This window comes from Prunus avium, chromosome 7 (genome assembly GCF_965620075.1).
Source record: "Prunus avium chromosome 7, drPruAviu1.hap1.1, whole genome shotgun sequence".
In the NCBI taxonomy this organism is placed as follows: domain Eukaryota; kingdom Viridiplantae; phylum Streptophyta; class Magnoliopsida; order Rosales; family Rosaceae; genus Prunus; species Prunus avium.
Window position 1 is genome coordinate 6,662,804 of NC_142290.1, and position 22,326 is coordinate 6,685,129.

Consider the following 22,326-nt stretch of genomic DNA (forward strand, 5'->3'; position numbering starts at 1 on the left):
ATTTCCGTTGCCGGGACTTGAACCCGGGTCTCTCGGGTGAGAGCCGAGTATCCTGACCAACTAGACTACAACGGAACTTGTTATATTTTCGGCTACAAAAGAGTTATATCTTTTTGTATGATTGTCCTGTTTTGCTAATGCAGCTTATCTGCTGCTTTGGACAAAGTTTAGGGGATCATATGGTTGTCTGGAGAGCAATCTTATTGGAACCTAGATATCCAAACTTACAAGAAAAACAATTGAAATTTTCCCAAGAAGTGTATTAAAATTAAAAGTAATTTATTTTGCCCCTAATCTTGCCAATCTCCGTGTCATGAAGACTAAGAACAAGTTTGAGTTGATGCTGCAATCATCCGCTCTTTGGTAACCCCAGCATTGCACATGTTGGCAAAAACTCGTGTGTATTGCATTCCATAATTCGTGAGTGACCCACAATATTTCTCATAAGTTGTCACCTGCATCCATGAATTAATATCCAAATTAACCAACATAATCAAAGATTCTATATACCACGTTTAGTTCATAATTGAAAAAAACTTACAAGCATCTTGAAGCAGCTCCAATCATCTACAAGGCTTTGACTCTGAGGTCGAACATTCTTCAAGTTACTCTCATCTCCAAACAAAAGCCACCGGATTTGATCTACGTTGACGTCGATGCGCTTCCTACGATCAACTTCAGCACGTAGTTCCTCTCTAGCTTCATGCCACTCATGAGACCCAATCGGAGCATTACGCGACTGGATTAATATACAAATTAGAGATGACATTTGAGATTTGCATCTTAAAGAACTTAGAATTAGTTAGGAAGATAGAGAGATCATAGACCTTGAGCACAAAGTGAAGGAGATCTGCATCGCGTTGGGTGATAATCGATCCTAAGAGCGACGGTGACGATTCACTTTGGGTGTAAGAAGTAGAGTTATCATTTGAACCCATGTAAGAGAAGAGTACATCGTTGGCTTGATTCAGATTTCCATACTGAGTAACATGAGAACCTAGTCCCTCAGTAGTATTTCTTGTTCTCTTTCTAACCTGTATCCCATTTGCAACCAATCAAAGCATCAATGGAGAGAAAAAAAACACAAGTGACATAATTAATAAAGAACTAACTAAAATAAGTATATAATTCATAAAAAGTAACATAATCAATAGCGTATATTTCTGTTGTTGCAGTTACAAAATATATAAAAATATTTGTAAGAGGATATTATAAGTTTCGATATTTTACTGCTTCATATTGCTGTTCAAAAGTTTCTCCCCGCAAATCTTTGATGTCGCTGCTCCCCATGTACATAAAAACACCAAAAATCATCACAGTTACAAAGGATAAGGATTAATTGAGATAATCAGTAGTTTTTAGAGAAGTGCATGTTCATGACCAAAAAAAAAAAAGATAACATGTGTATAATAATTAAGGAATTGCATGCATCGGCTTAGTCAAGTTGGCTAGAGCGGTTGTGCTCTCCACTTTGCATCCGAATTTGAATCCCCCTACCCATAGTTTAGTATATCGTTTGTTGGCCTCTTTCAACTAAATGGTTGTGTCCCATAAACTTTTGTTGTGAATTAAATCGAACAAATTGAGACTAAATACTATTCAGAAAATAGTACGTACCAATCCTCCATCCAAGAAATACTATACAAGTCTCCCAAACAAGTGTTATATCCTGCAGGAGGAGCAGGATTAAAACCGGGACAATATGTTCCCCAACTGTTCTCCGTTGCATTTGCTGCTGTGGTCGCATAGATGCTTATATTGTTTGGAAGGAGGCCCTCGAACATGCTCCCAGATTCACAAGATTCAAGGTAAAATACCTAAGTTTTTTTAAAGATCATTAGTTAGAATTTAAATCCATTAAAAAAATACCATTTCTTATAGTTATATTTTACCATATTTTTGTAGGACTTGGCTTCATGCTTCTGTTTCAGAACATCCACTAGATCGTTTGCATAAACATAGTCGCCTTCAGGCATCCCTACACCAGATCATTGAAAGATAAAAGGTTTGTAGATTGAATATGTACACTAATAATATGTAAATTACGTCTATATACGAGTGATATTTGGGAAGGGGAATTCAAACACCTAAACCTCGGGTATAGGAATATAATTGCTCTTAACAACTTTAGCTACAAACTCCTTGCTAGAAATTACGTTCTTAGATTAACTGATGTAAGTTACTAACCGATTATTCCAGCGGCACCATGGTCTGTATAGTAAATAAAAATGTTGTCATTTGGACCACTGTTTAGAACCTTGCCACTGCCCCCGGTGAGAGCAGTTTTATTTCCAAGAATAACAGCATAAAGATTGGCAGCGGTCACATTAGTTCCTGTATAATCCTGCCAAATCAAAGTATAATCAACTCGTAGCATTGCATTAATATGTCACGTGTTACTACTGTCACACTGAATAATTTCTCTTTTTCCTCATCTTAATTAATTAAAAATTATAGACAAAAGAAAAGTAAAGAAACCTTGGGAACTCCTTCGTAAACATCTGGACCATCTGGCTTGTTGATGATGACACCAGGTCTAGGGTTCTGAACATTGGATGCAATGTCATCAGACATAAAAACAATAATGTTTTCATCCTTCAATCCGCCTTTCTTCAATATTTGATATGCATGACATACATCGGCCTGCAACATTGCCAACAAACTATCTTAGAAAAATATTTATAATTAAAAAAAATTAGATGTTCCATTTCAATATGAATACTTATAAATAAATATATATGTGTGTATATATTGGACGCTACCTTATAAGGCTATGTTGTTATACAAATAAACCATATGAATCACACAAAAATTTGGCGAAATCAATATAATCAAGAGTCGACATTCATAGTCTAGCAAGACAAGCATATTATGTTACTAGACAATTTGATGAAAGAACATTACTCATCATATATTGACGTTCTAAACAATTAACATAATTAAGTTTAGGGCCCGTTTGAGAGAGAGGATGAGAGGGGAGGATGAGAGGAAGGAGTAACAAAAGTGAAAACAAAAACTTGAAAGTGAAAACAATTTGAAATAGATTTCAATTTTTAGTTTTTATTTTCACTTTTATTACTCCTCTCTCCCATCCTCTCCTCTCATCTTCCCTCTCAATCCCATCTGCACTCTCATTCTCACTCTTTTTCCTCTATACTCTAGCACAAAAAATAAAAACAAAAAACTAAAATTGAAATGGTTATCAAACGGGCCTGAAATTTTTTAGTTTTTGTTTCCACTTTTGTTATTTCTCCCTCCCATCCTCCCCTCTCATCTCCCCCCTCAATCACATATTCACTCTCATTCTCACTTCCATTCTCCATCTTTTCTCTCTATACTAGCACAAAAATTAAAAAATTAAAAACTAAAAACTAAAATTGAAATGATTATCAAACGGGCCCTTAAGTGAATTGATTATACACCTGATGCCTATAGTTCTGATAACCATATGAACCAGCAACTAGGACTGCCCATCTGGTTCCATTTTGCTCAGTCGCAGTAGATGATGATGAGCCACTGACAACATGAATGATGAAATCCTCTGGAAATTCTGATGGCATTAACTTGGATGCATTTGCGCAGGGGAACCAGCTGCTTCCACAAATCAGACTTAAGATTGCAATGAATATAAGAAATGTACCACAAAGGTGCCCAGCCATCATGACTTTGCAATGATATCAACAAGGAAAACCAAACCAACTACGTATTTGTAGGGTTTCTTAGTTGAAAAGGAATGGTTGAGAGACTGAAACTTCGATACAAGATAGAGGTATAAGTTAAGATAATGGATTAAATTAAGTTCAATTAATACAATGCAAAACAGATATATAATTGTTTTTGAATGGAAAGTTCATCAATTTGTCACGACTATACAAGCAAGGCTTCAAACTTGCACACAATATCCTCTTCGATTTCCACAATATATATCTGTGTATAATACAAAGCAAAGCTAGCAGGCAATTAGCTTATGCAACAGCCAGCTAGCAGACTAATCTAAGCTAATTTAAAACTACGCTTGGTCGAATTATTTCCGACAAATTTCTCTGTTTTGTACAAGTTATGTCATGATGATCAGTTTGGGACCTTTGTTTTTAATTATATATGAGATCAGCTTCGATGATCATGAGAATGGCTTTGGGGCAACCTGTACTTTTTCTAGTCCACTCATATACAACTCATACAATTTCTTTTCTTCCCATGTTTTTCTCGCCGCATGTTAAAACACTCTGCTTCAAGAAATTTACTTCAAGCTTTAGAAGTATCGCATGATAAGTGACAAAGAAAGGCGGAACAAGAAGGAAAAGGGACTTGATAAGAAACCTATTTTATTATTCCTTTTGATATGGTTTTGTTTGTTTATTCGAACTTACAAGTAACCACAATTAGAAGAAAAGGAATGATTTCCATTCTTGAGTTTCCCTACGTTTATTTGCATCATTTAATACACGGGTCTAACTTTAAAACTTTAATCAAATACCCTAAAAATTAGGAATTGGATCAACTAGGAGGGGTAGTTACCGATAGGGTCTTCGCGGGGAGGGGTAGTTACCGATAGGGTCATATATATTCATTATCTTGCCCTAATCCTATTATTATTATTTTTTTCAACAAAGTAGTTTTATATTGGTTTTTTTTCCCGTAATGGGGTGGGTCGAGGAACCCATTCCCCAACAAAGGTGAGGATGGGGAATCCCAATATGAATATTGCGGGTATGAAGGCGGGGATGGGGGAAAAAAGCTTAACGGGGATGGGGATGGGAATGACATACCCACCCCCGATTCGACCCATTGCCATCCCTAGTTACCGATAGGGTGTTAGTTGGATTGGCTCAGGCCCTTAGTGGTGCTCTTAAGTGGTCCTGAGTTCAAGCCCCCATGGTACTCGTGTGTGAGTTTTCCCCCCTCCCCTTTCCTAACTTTGGCAAAAAAAAACAAAAAACTAGGATGTCTTATTCTCATTCCTTGTTTATCCTATTCCATTTCTTCTTATTCTCATTACGTATTGGAAATTGAAAAGAGGAACACCACTAAACCAAATAAACTTGGTGAAATCATCACATGGTTAGAAATGACTACAATTTCTTAGTCTTCATAAGTGCCGGAAGCACCAAATCTTAAGGATTGAATCCAAGATAAAACGCATAGAAATAAGTCCAAGAACAAGAAAATAGCAAGACACATAATTTAATGAAGCTCCTCATGACCAGTGTCACTTGAGTACATCCTCATAGCAATATGAGCAAACAAATCAACTATCAATAAATTAGGGTGTTTACAAAGTGTTTGGAGACCACAACCCCGAATACACTTAGTGGCTCTCACTAAAAAGAATAAACAAATAATCATACTCAGCTAAGTGCCAATTTGGCATTGCTTATTGGGGTCCATATTATTTCGGCATTTTTGAAAGCCAAACCTATTTCGTAACATATAAGAAAAATCACTTATTGTAAATAATTTATATGTGTCGTCGTCTTTTTCCGTCAGAAGGCTTGTTCGGGCTTGTTGATTCTTGGACCGCCATATTGGTGAATCAAGCATTCGTTGCCCCTTTTTCCGAGTTAGCGAGAACTAGGCCCAAAGCATCCCGAAGGAGAAGTAAGTCCAAGGGGAGTACTCTGTTGTTCTTCTTGTGGCTGCGTGTTTTGTGTTGATGTTTTCGGCAGCTCTGAAAATAGTTTGAGATGGTGCATTGATGTTGTACAGGCTTGGCATGAAAGTTTGCTTTGGTGAATCAAGATATTACTAGGCTTAGCATGAGAGGCTTGTGTCGTGGGAACTAAGAGCCCATAAATTTAGCAAGAGAGAGAGTTGGAAAGGTAAAAGCTTGGAATTGTAGCTGGACTATATCTTTCGGCAACTCTGGATATGCTCCTGCCAGCTTGAATGGGTTTCTTGAAACAGAGAAAGTTAATTATGATGCTTGACTCTTAAGATGGTGATTTACAGAAATGCTTGGGTGATGTTTAGGGTTTAGCATGGTCTTCTAAGAGAAAATGAGCATAAAGAAAGGATTAAGGCTTGAGATTTTGGGTGTTTTCTGCAGCCAGAAGATGATGACTATGATTTCAACTTAGCTTGAGATTATGGGTGTTTCATGATCGGTTCATAATTGTATATCATTTTGTACCCTTCTAGCTTATGATTTGGTTATGTTTTTTAGTTAAACTTGTGCTTTTAATCCTTTTTGTGTTTATCTTTCAGTTCATTGAGCTTTAGGTAATAATGATGGCTTTAGAGAGCATAATTCATGCAATTCAAGCATGTTAAGGTCTAATTTGGATGAATGGATGAAGAGCTTAAAGACAAACTCATTTTGGCTACAGCCCCCTGCCAGTCCAGTTCCGTAGGTCATATTGCAAGCTTTGTTTCAACACCCTACATAGCTCGAATGAGGCCACATTCTTCATGAAAGTTGTTCCAATTGGTGTGTACTATAACATATCCAAAATTCAGCCCCATTGGATAAATCTGGAGTCCGTTACCTAGCAAACACAGAACCATGCTCAGGATGGATCTTATCAACGCGGAAAATGAGTTAGCAATTTGTTTCGGCCTTAACTTCTTCCTCCGACCTTGGATTGGCCCAAATAACATATGGCTGGAAAGAAGACATTCTGAACTTCAAGTTTGAGTGCTTAAAGTCTTAATTTGCTTAAGGGAAGCCCAAGTTGTAAGCCCTTGAAGTTGCTGGTCATGCTGACCTCAGCATGTGCTGGTTGGATGCTTGGTCATGGTGAGCTAGGTATGAGCTATCATTTCTGGTTGGAAGCTTGGTCATGGTGACATGAAGATGAGCTAGGGCTGCTGGTGGGATCTATTGGTGAAGTGCATCACCCAATTTAGATTTTCTAATACAAGTGCATCAACCATTTCAGATTTTATAAAACAAGTGTTGTATGCATTAGCCATATTGAATTCAGATTTTCACTTCCCCTAGGCCTATAAATAGGGAAGTTCTCTAAGCTTGTAAACACACCCCAAGAGGGGGAGCTCTCAAACACTTCTCTAGAGCTCCCTTCCCTTCTCTCCCTCAAGTTCTCTTAGTTTCATTTTCTAGTTTTCAATTGTAGTAATGAAATATTTGTGCTGAAATTTTCCTTAAGTTTTTCTTAGTTCCACTTTACTTTTCATTATGTAAATTCTTTTCTTTAGTTTCAAGTTTGATTAGTTTCCAAGTTTCAATTATGGTTCATGTTCTTATTCATTATGCTTATAAGTTAATATGCTAGTTTGAATGATTGATCACCATTTAGGCTTGCATGTTAGCTATCTTGGTTTGAATTAAGAGTATACACCATGCTTTAATTCAAATTGAACTATGAATAGGAAGAGTATGTATGGACATTCGACAACAGGGATTAGATACATGCTTGGTTGTTTAAAATGTTCTTCTATGCTTAATGGGTTCCTAATGCTTAATTTTAGGTTAGACAACAAATGATCAAATTAGGGAATTAGGAACACAAGGTTATGACCACACACCATGGTTTAATCATACTTTAGCTAGAATCAATCCGTTAATCTAATTGAACTTGGGAACTTATCTGCTTGAGTTAGTTATTTCCTTTTTTTCTTGTTGTATTTATTTCCTTTCTTTTTCATTTCTGTTTTGTGTAGGGAAAATGAATGGGATCATTCAATCACCAATCCTCGTGGGATCGACCTCGCACTTACATACGCTATACTACCGAACGGCTCGTGCACTTGCGAGTATCACAAGTTGAGGATGCAACTGAATCCATTTTGGTGCAGCTGTATCTACGCAACAAGTTTTTGGCGCCGTTGCCGGGGATCGGTAACATTGTTTGATTATATTTGGCTTTCCTACTTTATTTTTTTTTTCTTAACTGGACAATTTCAAGTTTTAAAGTTAATGACGTTAATGGACAAGTTGTGTTTGTAGTCCAACAGAAAAGGACAATTGCTCAACAAGCAAGAGAACTGGGTTTAAGTCCCAGCTTACACAACCCATTGGTGCTTGTTGCTTTGAAGCATGGAATTGGACTTGTGTTGATTTTTCCTTTTCATTTTTAGTTTTTTTTTTAATATATCGTAATCCTTTAATTCCGTTTCAAGTTTTTGTGTGTGTTTGTTTTAGCAATGTAAATAGCTCAATAAAAATGGAGAGAGATGGCAACTTCAAAGATAGGAAGTGTGGAGTAGTGGGAGAAGTCGCGACCTCCAAATACATCACGCTCGACCTAATCGCTTCAAGGGGGAGCATTTCAATCCTTTCTCTTTACTTGTTATTATTTTAAATTTCTGTTTCTTTTTTTATAAAAATTTAAAAATTTAAAAAGATTTTTCATATGAGCTGACTTATGGTAACTCCAGTGAGCACTTCCGTCAATACAGTGTCTAGGAGTTCTTTAGGCGACACCTTCGGTGTCTAAGAAGTTTGGGTTTTAAGCGGGACCATTGTGACCCCTCCAACCTTCCCGGATCCCCTGGCTGTGTTTTCTGAGGCCCTTAACTGGTCATCCGTGAGTTGCTTATATATTCATTTTTTTTTCTTTCTAAACCTTCTTCTTAACTTTTCCCCTTATCATTTACTTGTTCTCAATCATCTTTACTTTGCTTTAACATTGAGGACAATGCTTCATTTAAGTTTGGGGGTGCTGGAAAGTTTTTTTTAGCTTATGTTTCTTTTCTTTGAGTCATTTTCAGTTTTCCTTCCCACACCAATGATAAATCTTGAGTCTAACTTCTAATATGGCTCTTAGGAATTTGATAAGCATTGTGTTAGGTCTGAATCTTATTCTTTTGCTAGCTAAGTCTCACATAATTATGCTTGAGCCTTTTATGCACTTTAGCCATGATTATACAACTCTTGCATGTCTTACCCAATTGTATGCATTTTTGCTTGTGTGATTCACTGGAATGTCAAGTTTATAACTAAGATATGATTTAGGCCATCTTTGTTAAGCCTCTTTCTTTTTCCTCCATCAACCCATATAATACATATTCCATTGTAAACCCCTTTGTGCTCAAACACTTAGCCATTTCTTTCTATCACCTTATCATCCATTAAACATCCTACCATCTAGGGAACATGTAGAGTATGATTGTATTTCAGATTGTATTCAAGGCAATAAATGAGCTATAAAAAAAATCAAAAGAAAAAGAGAAAAGAAGTGTGGCCAATGTAGTCACGACCCTAGGTTGATATAAGGAGAAATAAAGGTGATCTAGGGTAAAGAGCCGCAAAATTGGGCCAAATATTATACAAAGTGTGTAAATGTCAAAATCAAATTGTGAAGTGATTCAATTGCAAAATCTGGTGTTGTGAGCTTTTCAATTTATGTGCCTTACATTTCAAACGTCCATGATCTTGTTTACATGTCATGCTCTACTTTGCTCCTTAGACTTTGTATTTTAATATCCATTCCTTTTCTAACCATTACATTACATCCATGAGTAAAGTCCTATTGATTTTGGTTTAGCTTGGCAAACTTGTGTTCATTCTTGCAAGAATTCATATCGTTGTTTGAGAAGCATGAGTTGTATCTTCATGGCTACTTCACACACACACACCTTGAGCATGATTTTTGTGAGATTGTGGTAGCACTTGAATAATGTTTAGAACTTCCTTAGTGCTTGTTTTGTTCCTTGTTGAGCCATGTCTATGAAGTTTAACATTTTTGTCCGGTTGGAAGGTTAACGTTTTTGTATTTTGTTTTGTTTTGTTTTGCTTAAGGACTAACAAATCTATTAAGTTTTCTAACCATTTTGTTTTGTAGAGTTAGAAAAACGTTTGTGGGTATCGTATCTGTTAAACCCTCAGGAGACACAACTCCTCCTACTAGGGATGCCTAGAGGTTTAAAGGCTTGTTGCATACGCTCAATGCAATCGAGTTACCTACGAAAGTGGTCTAGTTAACTTCTTATTTTGTTTTATTTTTCTTCGTTTTCCTTTTGTTTTGCTTGAGGACTAGTAAAATCTAGGTTTGGGGGTATTTGATCGGTTCATAATTGTATATCATTTTGTACCCTTCTAGCTTATGATTTGGTTATGTTTTTGAGTTAAACTTGTGCTTTTAATCCTTTTTGTGTTTATCTTTCAGTTCATTGAGCTTTAGGTAATAATGATGGCTTTAGAGAGCATAATTCATGCAATTCAAGCATGTTAAGGCCTAATTTGGATGAATGGATGAAGAGCTTAAAGACAAACTCATTTTGGCTACAGCCCCCTGCCAGTCCAGTTCCGTAGGTCATATTGCAAGCTTTGTTTCAACAACCTACATAGCTCTAATGAGGCCACATTCTTCATGAAAGTTGTTCCAATTGGTGTGTACTATAACATATCCACAATTCAGCCCCATTGGATAAATCTGGAGTCCGTTACCTAGCAAACACAGAACCATGCTCAGGATGGATCTTATCAGCGCAGAAAATGAGTTAGCAATTTGTTTCGGCCTTAACTTCTTCCTCCGACCTTGGATTGGCCCAAATAACATATGGCTGGAAAGAAGACATTCTGAACTTCAAGTTTGAGTGCTTAAAGTCTTAATTTGCTTAAGGGAAGCCCAAGTTGTAAGCCCTTGAAGTTGCTGGTCATGCTGACCTCAGCATGTGCTGGTTGGATGCTTGGTCATGGTGAGCTAGGTATGAGCTATCATTTCTGGTTGGAAGCTTGGTCATGGTGACATGAAGATGAGCTAGGGCTGCTGGTGGGATCTATTTGTGAAGTGCATCACCCAATTTAGATTTTCTAATACAAGTGCATCAACCATTTCAGATTTTATAAAACAAGTGTTGTATGCATTAGCCATATTGAATTCAGATTTTCACTTCCCCTAGGCCTATAAATAGGGAAGTTCTCTAAGCTTGTAAACACACCCCAAGGGGGGGAGCTCTCAAACACTTCTCTAGAGCTCCCTTCCCTTCTCTCCCTCAAGTTCTCTTAGTTTCATTTTCTAGTTTTCAATTGTAGTAATGAAATATTTGTGCTGAAATTTTCCTTAAGTTTTTCTTAGTTCCACTTTACTTTTCATTATGTAAATTCTTTTCTTTAGTTTCAAGTTTGATTAGTTTCCAAGTTTCAATTATGGTTCATGTTCTTATTCATTATGCTTATAAGTTAATATGCTAGTTTGAATGATTGATCACCATTTAGGCTTGCATGTTAGCTATCTTGGTTTGAATTAAGAGTATACACCATGCTTTAATTCAAATTGAACTATGAATAGGAAGAGTATGTATGGACATTCGACAACAGGGATTAGATACATGCTTGGTTGTTTAAAATGTTCTTCTATGCTTAATGGGTTCCTAATGCTTAATTTTAGGTTAGACAACAAATGATCAAATTAGGGAATTAGGAACACAAGGTTATGACCACACACCATGGTTTAATCATACTTTAGCTAGAATCAATCCGTTAATCTAATTGAACTTGGGAACTTATCTGCTTGAGTTAGTTATTTCCTTTTTTTCTGGTTGTATTTATTTCCTTTCTTTTTCATTTCTGTTTTGTGTAGGGAAAATGAATGGGATCATTCAATCACCAATCCTCGTGGGATCGACCTCGCACTTACATACGCTATACTACCGAACGGCTCGTGCACTTGCGAGTATCACAAGTTGAGGATGCAACTGAATCCATTTTGGTGCAGCTGTATCTACGCAACATTTCATATCTGGGATGGAGCTTTTTGAGAGAGAGAGAGAGAGAGAGAGAGAGAGAGATGTGGATGTATGGATGAGTGACTTGAGTAGATTTTCCAGCAGCTTGACGATTGCTTGGTCGTGCTTTGGATGGTTGAAGATGACTTGTTGATGTTGAACCAAGATTGTGTGAGCTTGGAGTATGGGAGCTAAAGACCCACAAGTTTAGCAGTAACTGGCTTGGTGTTGGATATGTTTGAGTTTGGGTGTTGAAAATTTGTTGTTTGTGGCTATGGCTATGGGGATTTAAGAGTTCAAGAGAAGGAGGATGGGAGGAAAAGCTTGAGGCTTGAAGGATATGGTGTTTATAGCTTGGTAGAGTATGAGGAGAAAGGAAAGGCTTGGAGTTATGCTTGGTGAGAATTTATAGAGAAGATGATGGATTTCAAGGATGAGAAAGTAGGAGACATGGTTGTGATGGCTACTGGGAGCTTACAGCATCCGAGAGAATTGGTCGATGGTCGTTGGGATGCTTGCAGCAGCCAAAAATTGGAGGTTTGCTGGGGCTTGCTGAGCAGATTGTGGTATGGATGGTTACGAGTTTTCATGAGGCCCATTGATGAGCAGAGAAATGGAAGTTTTGGGTTACTTGGGAGCCCCGAAACTCAAGCCCATTTCTTGAGCCCAAATATGTGGGTAAGCATAAAAGAGAGAAAATAGCCCAATACTTTAGGAAAAATAGCCAAATGCTCTAGGAAATTAGCCTATTCCCTTAGTGAACTAGCCCATTACCTTAAAGAATGGCCCAAATGACCTATAAAATATCTAAAAGTCTCTAGCACATGGCTGGAGACAAAACAATGACAAAGCCAAAAGTTAACTATGTATGCAGGCTGCTGGGAATCTCCATCACATGGCTTAAGACAATTCCCAACACAAGCCATCCAAAAAACCAAAGGATACTTGAGCAAAACACCCTTCAAACCAGCATACGTGCCCATTTCTTCTCCCCACTAGATTTAGCCATGGAAGAGAGAAGAAAGAAGGAAAGGAGATGGCCGAAAATGGGAGTTCCCCACTGAGAGATTTTCACCAAATAGGATGAGTCAAAGGAAGAGAGGAGAAAGGAAAGGAAAGACTTAGCCAAATTGGATGGAAACCATTAGTGTTTCTTGGAAAGAAGGACCTTCCAGGGGCTATAAATGAGGCACCTCCTACCCAACAACCAACAACCACAACAAGAGAGCAAGCATCATCTCTCATCCTTGAAACCACATCCAGAGAGAGCAAGCTTCCCTCTCATCTTCAAAACCTAGCAATTTCATGCACTATTCATCCTTTTTCCCCATTTTCCCTCCTGGCATAACTGTTCCAGTTCTTGACAGAACCTTTGTCGAGCTGCCGGAAAATCACTTAATCCACCCATTGCCCTCTCCTTGTCTCCTTCTCCCTCTTTTCAGCCAAACCCTCATCAGATCCTCTCTTCCCTTGCCTTAAAAACTCTATTTCTCATAGGAAATCGCAGCTCTTTCTCTCTCTCTCATGCTAAACTCATGAATGCTCAGCTCCCATGCCACAAGCTTCTCTCGCCAAGCCAAGAATTTATCTATAAGCGACTGTTGGTTTCATTGGTGAAGAAGACCAAGGTGTTTCCTAAGGCTCAGCTACCCTTTCGAGACGCTCTTGGGGTCTGATCCTTGAACTCAAACTCAAGGGGCAATTTCATACATTTGGCTCTTTACAACAGCCCAGGCCCATCAGTAGCTGCCGGAACGAAAAAGCCCCTACAATGATTTGCTTCCATTTTTTAATTATGCAACAATTAGGTTTTGGAGGAGCTAAATTTTAATGAAAATTTCAAATTTCGGAAAATTGTCTTATAAGAAAGTACGAAAGTATGGAAAAGGTAAGAACAATTCCCTCTAGCTCATACTCACTTGTATATTATTCATTTTGGTTCTTACTATTTATATCATTCATCACCCATAATTGATAGGGTACAGTGCATAATAACAAACCCATAAATATTGTAAATACAATCATTAGTAATTATGGTAGCTATTATGGTTCTCATCCATAACCTTTGAATTTACAAAACTTCCCTATTCATCCACTATGTATGGAATATGCCTCGTTAAAAACCTTGCTAGTAAAACAAGGTGGGAAATAACCTAGACAAAGGGAAAAAGAGTATATGTCCACTTGTAATATAGAACATTCGACACTGCCTCATTAAAACCTTACCATGAAAATCTAGTGCGATAAAAACCTGAATGAAGGAAAAGGAGTATAGTGCGAAGGCCTCATTGATGGCATACTCTCCTTCATGCTAGCAAAGATCCTTGAATTGATGCATTCCAATATTGTTGACCATCTTTCTAGATGTTGTAGTTAGCAATGCTATAGTGAGTAACTCTGCAAAATTGTTGTTGGATTGTATTAGTTGAACATTTATCTCACCATTCTTCTGAAGCTCATGCATACTGAAATTTGTCACCTTGTATCCGTTTTTTATTTGTGCAATACAAAAGCATCGTTTTTAATTAAAGTCGTATATAGTAACGTTGAAGAATCTTTAATTTAAGACAACACATTAGTTTCTCGACTATGTTGTATCATTGATCTCAACAATATACATTAATTCCAAGCTTGAGGACCAAGTTTTCACATTTTTGCTCTCTTCTCCTTACTTATCCAAATTTAAAACTATTGGTGCTTCTGGGATGGCAAAGTGTAAACCAAATCCACACAATCTAATGCCATACCAGATCGAGCTCAAGCACAACTTGTTAAGGTTACTCAACAGTTTTGGCAAAATTATACAACCTATGACAAATCATATATATCAAGCTCAACCTTTGACAAATCATGACATAGAGAACCATCCTTCATACGGGTTTGCTCAAAAATTGACACGCAGATTCATTGTAAAATATGAGGTAGCCTACAAATAAAATGCGTCATCCATCCAACATAGAACATTGAATCCTCTCAGAAAGTTACGGTTCACAATAGACCAGAAAATGGAAGAAGGAAGAGGAAAAGGCAAAGAAAAAAACTTAACTGCCAAACCATTGTCGCAAGACATAAAAGAGGGTAGCAAAAACAACACCACCTCCCCAAGTCTACTACTTTTTTTAAGACTTGATTACAAAAACCATAAACATAAAACTGGAAGCTAGGAATCCCATATTAATTTCTGCTTCTTCTCCCCCCTTCCTCTTCTTTTTTTCTTTTTTTTTGTTTTGGTTCATAAAATCATGTGAGTTAGGTTTCTTGAAACTCTCACTTAGCCATCATCACCTTGACAAACTCCTCGTAATTTATCTGGCCATCACCATCAACATCAGCCTCACGAATCATCTCATCCACTTCCTCGTCAGTGAGCTTCTCCCCCAGATTTGTCATCACATGGCGCAGCTCAGCAGCAGAAATGAAGCCATTCTGATCCTTATCAAAAACTCTGAAAGCCTCTTTCAGCTCCTCCTCAGAGTCAGTGTCTTTCATCTTCCTAGCCATCAGGTTTAAGAACTCAGGAAAGTCAATGGTTCCATTACCATCAGCATCCACTTCATTAATCATGTCCTGGAGCTCTGCCTCAGTTGGGTTCTGCCCCAATGATCTCATCACAGTGCCGAGTTCCTTGGTAGTGATACAGCCTGCATATTAAAATTATTAGAAACAGCAATAAGTTGCTTCTTATGATTGGGGTATCATCCTTGGCCAGACCCCTACAGATTGCTTATGGAGGAAAACTACCGAAGAAGCTAAATTCTTACTATTATCATCTTTATTAGAGGAACACAACTAATGAAGCTAAATTCTCACTAGTATCGACTTTCTTATCTATTAAGCACAACAACAGAACACAAGATATGCAGATTCTGGGATGATAAGAAAAATTAGTGGCATTTCATATCCTTTGAGAAAGTGAAAATTAGTAAATTATACTGCCTTCTAGAATATAGCATGAGCATTTTAAAAGTTCACACAAGTTCATCTCGTAAACATATATAATCGTGAATGAAAAGAAAAACACCATCTAATGATGTACATTCTGTATGCAAAATTCCATTTTTACCACAATAGATACGAGTGTAAACACACATTGAAAGGCACGGAATCAGCCATTACCAACATATGTTCAAAAAACAGACCATGCCAATTGTAAGAGCTGCTTTAAAAATTCATAGCATCAACAATAATAAAACACCCAAGCATCCACAAGAGATGTATTAGCCCATTATTTACCTTTGTGTGAAAGAATAGAACATGGGAATTGTAAGAAAATAAATCACACTACAACACAAGCATAAACAATAGAATCCGACAATATGATACTTGAATCGCGTATTCAAGCACATAAATCCAAAAAATACAGCCACCTGCACAAGTTACATCTCCACAAGAAAAATACATATCCAACACAATAAATCTTAAATTTCCAATACAGGCTTTACTTACAGCTACAAACACTCTGTTATGCCACATCTATGCAACAAAGAAAAATTGATGGCTGGAGTTATTGCATGACAAAAATGATAACTAATTCAACGTCGTTGTAATTTTCACAGGTCTTTAAATAAATAATCACATCATAAAGATCAGGGATTAATTACCATTTTACAAATCACAACGCTCAACTCCAAACGTCTTTTCAAATTAAATCGCTCAACACGTAACATGAACAAAGCTAATGAATCCGCAAAACCAAATATCACGATTTAAAAGGAAAAAATTCAAAATCGATTATCCAAATTCCCCAGCAGAAAGTCAAATTAAAACGCAGAAAATATATACAACACGACCCAATACAAGACCTAACCCTAATTACAAAAAGAAGAACCAAAATCAGAAACACAAGACCTAGATCTGGCATAGATGAACGATCCATAACATGTAAATATGAATAATATGCAAATATTGGAAGGGAGATCTAAGTCTAACCATCGCCATCCTTGTCGAATAGGCTGAAGGCTTCCTTGAACTCAGAGATCTGATCGTCGGTCAGCTGATCCGCCATCGGTGCTTGTTTGTTTCCCGAGAATCCGAGATTGCGTTTTCGTTTCTCTTCGAAAACAAGAACACAAAAATTTGCGAGAAAAGAAACAGAGAGATTTTCTTTCGTTCAGACAAAAATGGGAAGAAGAGTGTCCTTTTTTATATCAGTCCAGCGCATCTGGCATCTCAACTTTACCAATTTAGCCCTCGACGCCTATCATCATTTGCTCTTTCGAAATGACTGTTTTGTCCATATCGCGACTCTTTTTCTAGCGACTTCTAAATTGAAATATGGAAACAGACGCGTCTAATAAATTTCACAATATTAAATTACCAAAAGAAAATGACAATATTATTACCAAAAAATTATGCGCTTATCAAAATAGTATTTTTGGTTCTTTCTTTTATTATTATAATATGATTTAGACTTGAAATGTTGTTTATATTTTAATATTTCTAGAGGTTTTTTTTAAGTAATATTTAGTATTATCCATATATATATATATATATATATACTGTAAAAGGTATAGAATGGTAAAACATTCAAAATACAAAAAATTACTCTTGATTAATGAATTTATTAAGAATTAGAATTTTCATTAAATACGGATATTATAGTAAATCAACAGTTTTTCATACTAAAAAAAATTAAAATAAGAACATGGGTCCTATTTTCATTGCATACAACAACCAAATTATTTTCACTCTCTTAATTCTAAAGTGAAAAAGAAAAAAGAATTGGCACACACTAGTTTAATAATTTATGTTGTTATATGATTGCCAAAAAAGAAAGAAAATAACTCAAAATAGTTTTTTTTTAATATTTAAAAATAACTAAAACTAGTTAAATGGGGGTCATTTGGACATATTGACAAATTAAGAAGGCAATTGATACACAAAAAAACAATTTCTTTTTCATTTTTTTTTTTTTTTTATACAAATGATTTTGAGATATGATAGTTTTTCTCACACACACTGTCAAGCTGTAATGAAGGTTTGAACCTGAGATTACTATTCTACAAGTCAAGGGCCTTTACACTGGGCTAGACTCCGTTGGCACAACAGTTTCTTTGTATATCATTTTAAACAAATCGTGTCATGATTTGCTTATAAAATTAACAAATTTGTTTATGTTTTTATATTTGGACCTGTTAAGTTTGTTCATATTTGGGTAAATCAAAAACTTCTCAAAGCAAGATGAAGAAATAGTCAATTTTTGTTGGATAGTTATGGTTTTGAATTAATTTTAAGGAGGCTCTTTTTATTATAGTTTTAAATTGGATTGAAATATAAATACAAAAAATATTTGAACTTATAATATCTCACTTGCTCATCACATTTGAATGCCACTTGAATTAGAGTTCATAAGCAATGCTTTTACCTTGATTCTTACAAAATATTTTGGTCCTTCTAGATGTACACTCATATTTAGTAAATAACCATATTGCAATTTTTTAATAGATAATACTTGTAAAATTAATTCAACGAGAATGAATTCAACTTGTTGGTAATACTTTTAACATACTTTTTTACAAGACTTACGGTGATTATGGGAGTTCAACTATTATATTAGGAGTTCTAATATTTATTTTAAAATATATAATTAATTTTAATTAGATATACAAGTAACATATATTGTTACCATTTTACATTTTTCTTTGAATACTACACTAAATTCATCAAATTGTACACATATGTTTTAACTCTTTTCGATGTCGACGAAGAACTCTCTTATCTTATGTGATTGTGTCCAATGAGGGGCATTTTAGGTAAGGTAAACTTGTGAGAAATTTTTCAGAATGGGCATAACCGTAAAAAAGAAAAAAGAGAAGGCAAAATAAGCAATTGCTCGAAAATTAAAATTTTAAATTTTGGAGCTGTGGAAAAATGATGAAAGATAGTGATGGCCCTTTACCATGTTGCCACGTGGCAGCCAAGATGACATGGAAAACTGCTGTCAAATCAGAGCCCATCGGATACAGTGAGTCTCCTGTGGTTCTGATTGTAGCCAAGTATAGGTCTTGGTCTATTTTTTCTAAGAATAACTTTACGCGTAGTGTGGTTGTTGTCGTTGTTAAGATTTTCTTTTCTGTTTTTTTTTTTTTTTTTAAAGGTTTCGAATTATGTGATTGCTACGCTTTATAATTTGACGCGGTTTCTACGCGTACGCGGAATGTGAGCTCATCCCCACACACGTTGACTGCCACGTAACCACACTTCCCCGGCCATCTTGAACTCTCTCTCTCTCAGCTCAGGGAACCTTATCGATTCTTTTCTTTTCCCTTTTTCTGTTTTTGTTTTTTCTTCGTTTAACTCAAAGAAAAAATAGAGCCATTGGTGGGGTTTTATCCGCCGCTTCTCATTTTCTCATTCTGTTTTCAAGCGATACAATAGCACAGCGCCACGTGTCACTTTCATATCTCATCTTAGTAAAACCTCTTATTTATAGGCTTACAATGATATGAAGATATTAAAAACTCATAAATTACAAGCTCATAACTATGATATTTAGTGCATATGTTACGTAGAATTAGAAAGGATGAATGCTAAAGGGTATGGTGGTTATCCACCAACTCATGTGTTTACAACAATCTCAAGAATTTTTTTAAATATTTTCTTATTCACTTCTAATAAACCACAAATCCAAATGCCAATGGGGTCATACTTAGTAGAAAAGTATGTTTAGCCTCAGACCAATGGCCTCAGATTCGAAATCCTTAGGCATCAGTGTATGTGAGTAAATTATTTGTTAATATTATGTTAACTCGCAATTGTACGAGGCAATTAGTCGTACCCACGAAGACTGAGAAGTTAAAACTAGTTATGTACTTAGATTACCAAATTCAAGAAAGTAGGAGGTTATGTCTAAAACAGAATTTAAAACAAGAGTGGTTGTGATTGTTGAACAAAAGAAGCAAAATGAAATTGCAAACAAAAGCAAAGTAAGTGTAACAAAGAGTGGTTTTAAGAGCTGAAAAACAGATTTGGAGACTAGGGCATTCGAATCACCATAACAATTCAATTCTGGGTTATAAGGAGTCAAGCAACAAGTCTAATTCATATTCAAATATTGATTCTAGCTAAAGTATGATTAGGCCATGGTGTCTGGTTCTAACCTTGTGTTCCTAATTCCCTAATTTAATCATCTGTTGTCTAACCTAAAATTAAGCATTAGGAACCCATTAAACATAGAAAAACAATTTAAACAACCAAGCATGTAGATAATCCCTATTGTCGAATGTCCATACATACTCTTCCTATTCATAGTTCAATTCGAATTAAAGCATGGTGTCTACTCTTAATTCAAACCATACAAGTTCTAATGGTGATCAATCATTCAAACAAGCATATTAACTGATAAGCATAACAAATAAGAACATGAATCATGAATCCAACTTGAAACTCAAAACTTCAAACTTATAAACCCAGAATATTCATGTTAGGTTACATCGAAGCCCTAGTTATGAAATTAGCTGCTCATAATAGAAAAGAAACTTAGATAGAAATGAGAAAACATAAGGAATGCAATAAGAGTAGAAAAATCCTTTTTCTGAAGTTCTTGTGGTGTCCAAGACTTCTTCAAGTGCTTCTCCACGTCTAATACTTCTCCAAGAGCTTCCCCACATCTAGAATGATGTATGACAACTAGTAGGTGATTTGGGATGAGTTTGGGTGAGTGGTGATGGCTGAGAAAGAGGAAATTCGTAGGGAAATGGAAGGGAGGCTTTTTGGAGCTGTTTTGGTGATTTATGGCAGTTTAGAGTATTGGGTTGTACCTAGAGTGTATGGGGTTGATGAGAGATGTTTTGAACCTTAAAGACTTCTCTATTTATAGGGCTAAGAGGGAGGAACATCATGATGAATTCCAACACCATCATTCCTCTTTTAATACAATCTATAACTCTCACTTCATCTTGTCTATGTTAGTGTGGTTGGAATCAATTCCATCTCATACTTCTTTTGTTACTGCACCTCAAGCTTTCTTCACATGGGTTTTCAAAGGTGTTCAATTGTGGCTGCCTTTTGCTGCCAACCCATGTGGTTTTCTTTTGGTTGATGGGTTGAGGCACATGGCTTAAAAGAGGTGACAAGGCTCAACAGCTGGCAACTGCAATCCTGAGCATGGTGTGCATTTTGATGGGTCCACGGATTGGGCTTGGCTTCATCAATTGATACGTTTGAGCAGTCCATCTTGCAGTTCAGAATCTCCTCTTTCCAACCACATATTAATTATGCCAATACAAGTTGGGAGGAGGAAGTTAAGGCGAAACAAATTGCTAACTCAGTTTGCTCGTTTTTGCACCATTTTGCATCTTTTCCTATCCAAAGCCACCATTGCTATCTAAGGTCCAATGAACTGAATGATAAACAGAAAAGGGATTAAAAGCACAAGTTTAACTCAATAACATAACCAAATCATAAGCTAGAGGGGTACAAAATGATATACAATTATGAATTGATCATTATTCCCCCACCCCTTCCTACCTTTGACCAAAAAAAAAAAAACTAGAAATCCAAATTATCCCAATCAATTTCCAAAAAATTTCATAAATTTTTTCTGAAATTATAAAATATTTTTTAAGGACCTGAAAATATTTAGTGTCTCATAGCTTAATCTAGAAGGGGTCATTGGAAAACATCCTTTGGGATTATTGTCGAGGTTCTAAAAAAAAATAAAAATAAAAACCCACCTTATAGCACCACAATAGGGAAGCTAGAATTGTGCTTTTTAGGGATAAAATGTACAACTTGACTTGGCCCTTGATGAATTTGTTCAGAGCAACAACAATTACAAAAATGGCAAAAATAGGGGTCAATGTGGCTTGAGAAGAGAAGGAGAGGAAATTTTTTAAGTTGAAACTAATCCTTTGTTGAAAATGGCAAAAATAGGGGTTAATGTGTGGCCATCAAAAGTAATCCTTTATTGAAACTCATATTGTTTTGAAGTTGTGTTTTTGGCAAAGTTATTGGAGTTTGAATGGATTAGTGACCCAATTGGCCTCAAGTAGTCTAAATACGACTTAACTTGACACTTCAAAGCCAAATTTAAACTAAACCGTGCAAAACGAACAACATAAACTCTTGTGCCAAAAAAAGGATAAAGAACTTAAAAGGATTAAGTATTTTGAGGAAAACATATTCAAAACACAATTTGAAGGAATAGTAGTAGTGTACATGTTATAACATAACCAAAAGCTATTTTCTTCGTGATTATATAATGTAATCATTGTATGTTAATTCAAATTATGCTAATTGGTTCAATTAAAAGCAATGGTTGAAGTGCTTAGGTATATTATAAGAAAGTAATAAAAGATCATATTACTGGTATTTTTGGTAGTTAAGAATAAAAAAAGTATCAATTAAAATGAAATAAATTATTAAAGAAAGTAAAAGAAAAAATCTTTGTCATTGCTAGGGATGACATGAATATGGTGGGATTCTAGAAACGAAAAAGGGCAGGATGTAGAGAATGTCAAATTAACATCTTAATTTGGAAAAATAAGTCATTATAGCTTCATTGTTTCCAGAATTTACACACTTTAATTAAAAGATAGCTCATCATTTAATTGATGTGGCATAGCCACCTCTTCTCCCGTATGAAGTGGTATATAATTGTGGCAATCCCAAGCCTCTGCATTTAGGCTCCGTGCATTTACCCTCATTTCGGTAAATCTAAACCGCTCAACCAATATCTTTATACATTAATTGGTTGAG

The 22,326-nt window shown here is 36.0% G+C and overlaps 2 protein-coding genes and 1 non-coding gene across 3 annotated transcripts; all 3 read right to left on the reverse strand.

Moving 5' to 3' along the window:
• Window positions 1-2: 2 nt before the first annotated feature.
• On the reverse strand, window positions 3-75 carry TRNAE-CUC (transfer RNA glutamic acid (anticodon CUC)). The gene has a single exon. It is a non-coding gene; the product is annotated as a tRNA-Glu (tRNA).
• Window positions 54-3,689, reverse strand: LOC110765905 (vacuolar-processing enzyme-like). The gene is made up of 9 exons (XM_088244378.1): window positions 3,423-3,689; window positions 2,479-2,643; window positions 2,188-2,344; window positions 1,893-1,978; window positions 1,618-1,817; window positions 1,231-1,279; window positions 828-1,034; window positions 542-739; window positions 54-455 (listed from the first exon to the last, which is right to left on the reverse strand). The coding sequence occupies exons 1-9, from the start codon at window positions 3,660-3,662 to the stop codon at window positions 321-323; spliced, it is 1,437 nt and encodes a 478-aa protein (XP_088100504.1). The 5' UTR covers window positions 3,663-3,689; the 3' UTR covers window positions 54-320.
• An 11,193-nt stretch (window positions 3,690-14,882) lies between these two features.
• On the reverse strand, window positions 14,883-16,751 carry CAM3 (calmodulin 3). The gene is made up of 2 exons (XM_021969143.2): window positions 16,558-16,751; window positions 14,883-15,269 (listed from the first exon to the last, which is right to left on the reverse strand). The coding sequence occupies exons 1-2, from the start codon at window positions 16,631-16,633 to the stop codon at window positions 14,896-14,898; spliced, it is 450 nt and encodes a 149-aa protein (XP_021824835.1). The 5' UTR covers window positions 16,634-16,751; the 3' UTR covers window positions 14,883-14,895.
• Window positions 16,752-22,326: the final 5,575 nt, after the last annotated feature.

Coding starts and splice junctions, on each gene's coding strand:
- LOC110765905 (XM_088244378.1), bottom strand. CDS start 3,662: ATGATGGCTGGGCACCTTTGTGGTACATTTCTTATATTCATTGCAATC. Junction 2,345..2,478: donor TTTACGAAGGAGTTCCCAAG/GTTTCTTTACTT, acceptor TTGATTTGGCAG/GATTATACAGGAACTAATGT. Junction 1,035..1,230: donor TTGAACAGCAATATGAAGCA/GTAAAATATCGA, acceptor AATGGGATACAG/GTTAGAAAGAGAACAAGAAA.
- CAM3 (XM_021969143.2), bottom strand. CDS start 16,633: ATGGCGGATCAGCTGACCGACGATCAGATCTCTGAGTTCAAGGAAGCC. Junction 15,270..16,557: donor ATTCGACAAGGATGGCGATG/GTTAGACTTAGA, acceptor TTTAATATGCAG/GCTGTATCACTACCAAGGAA.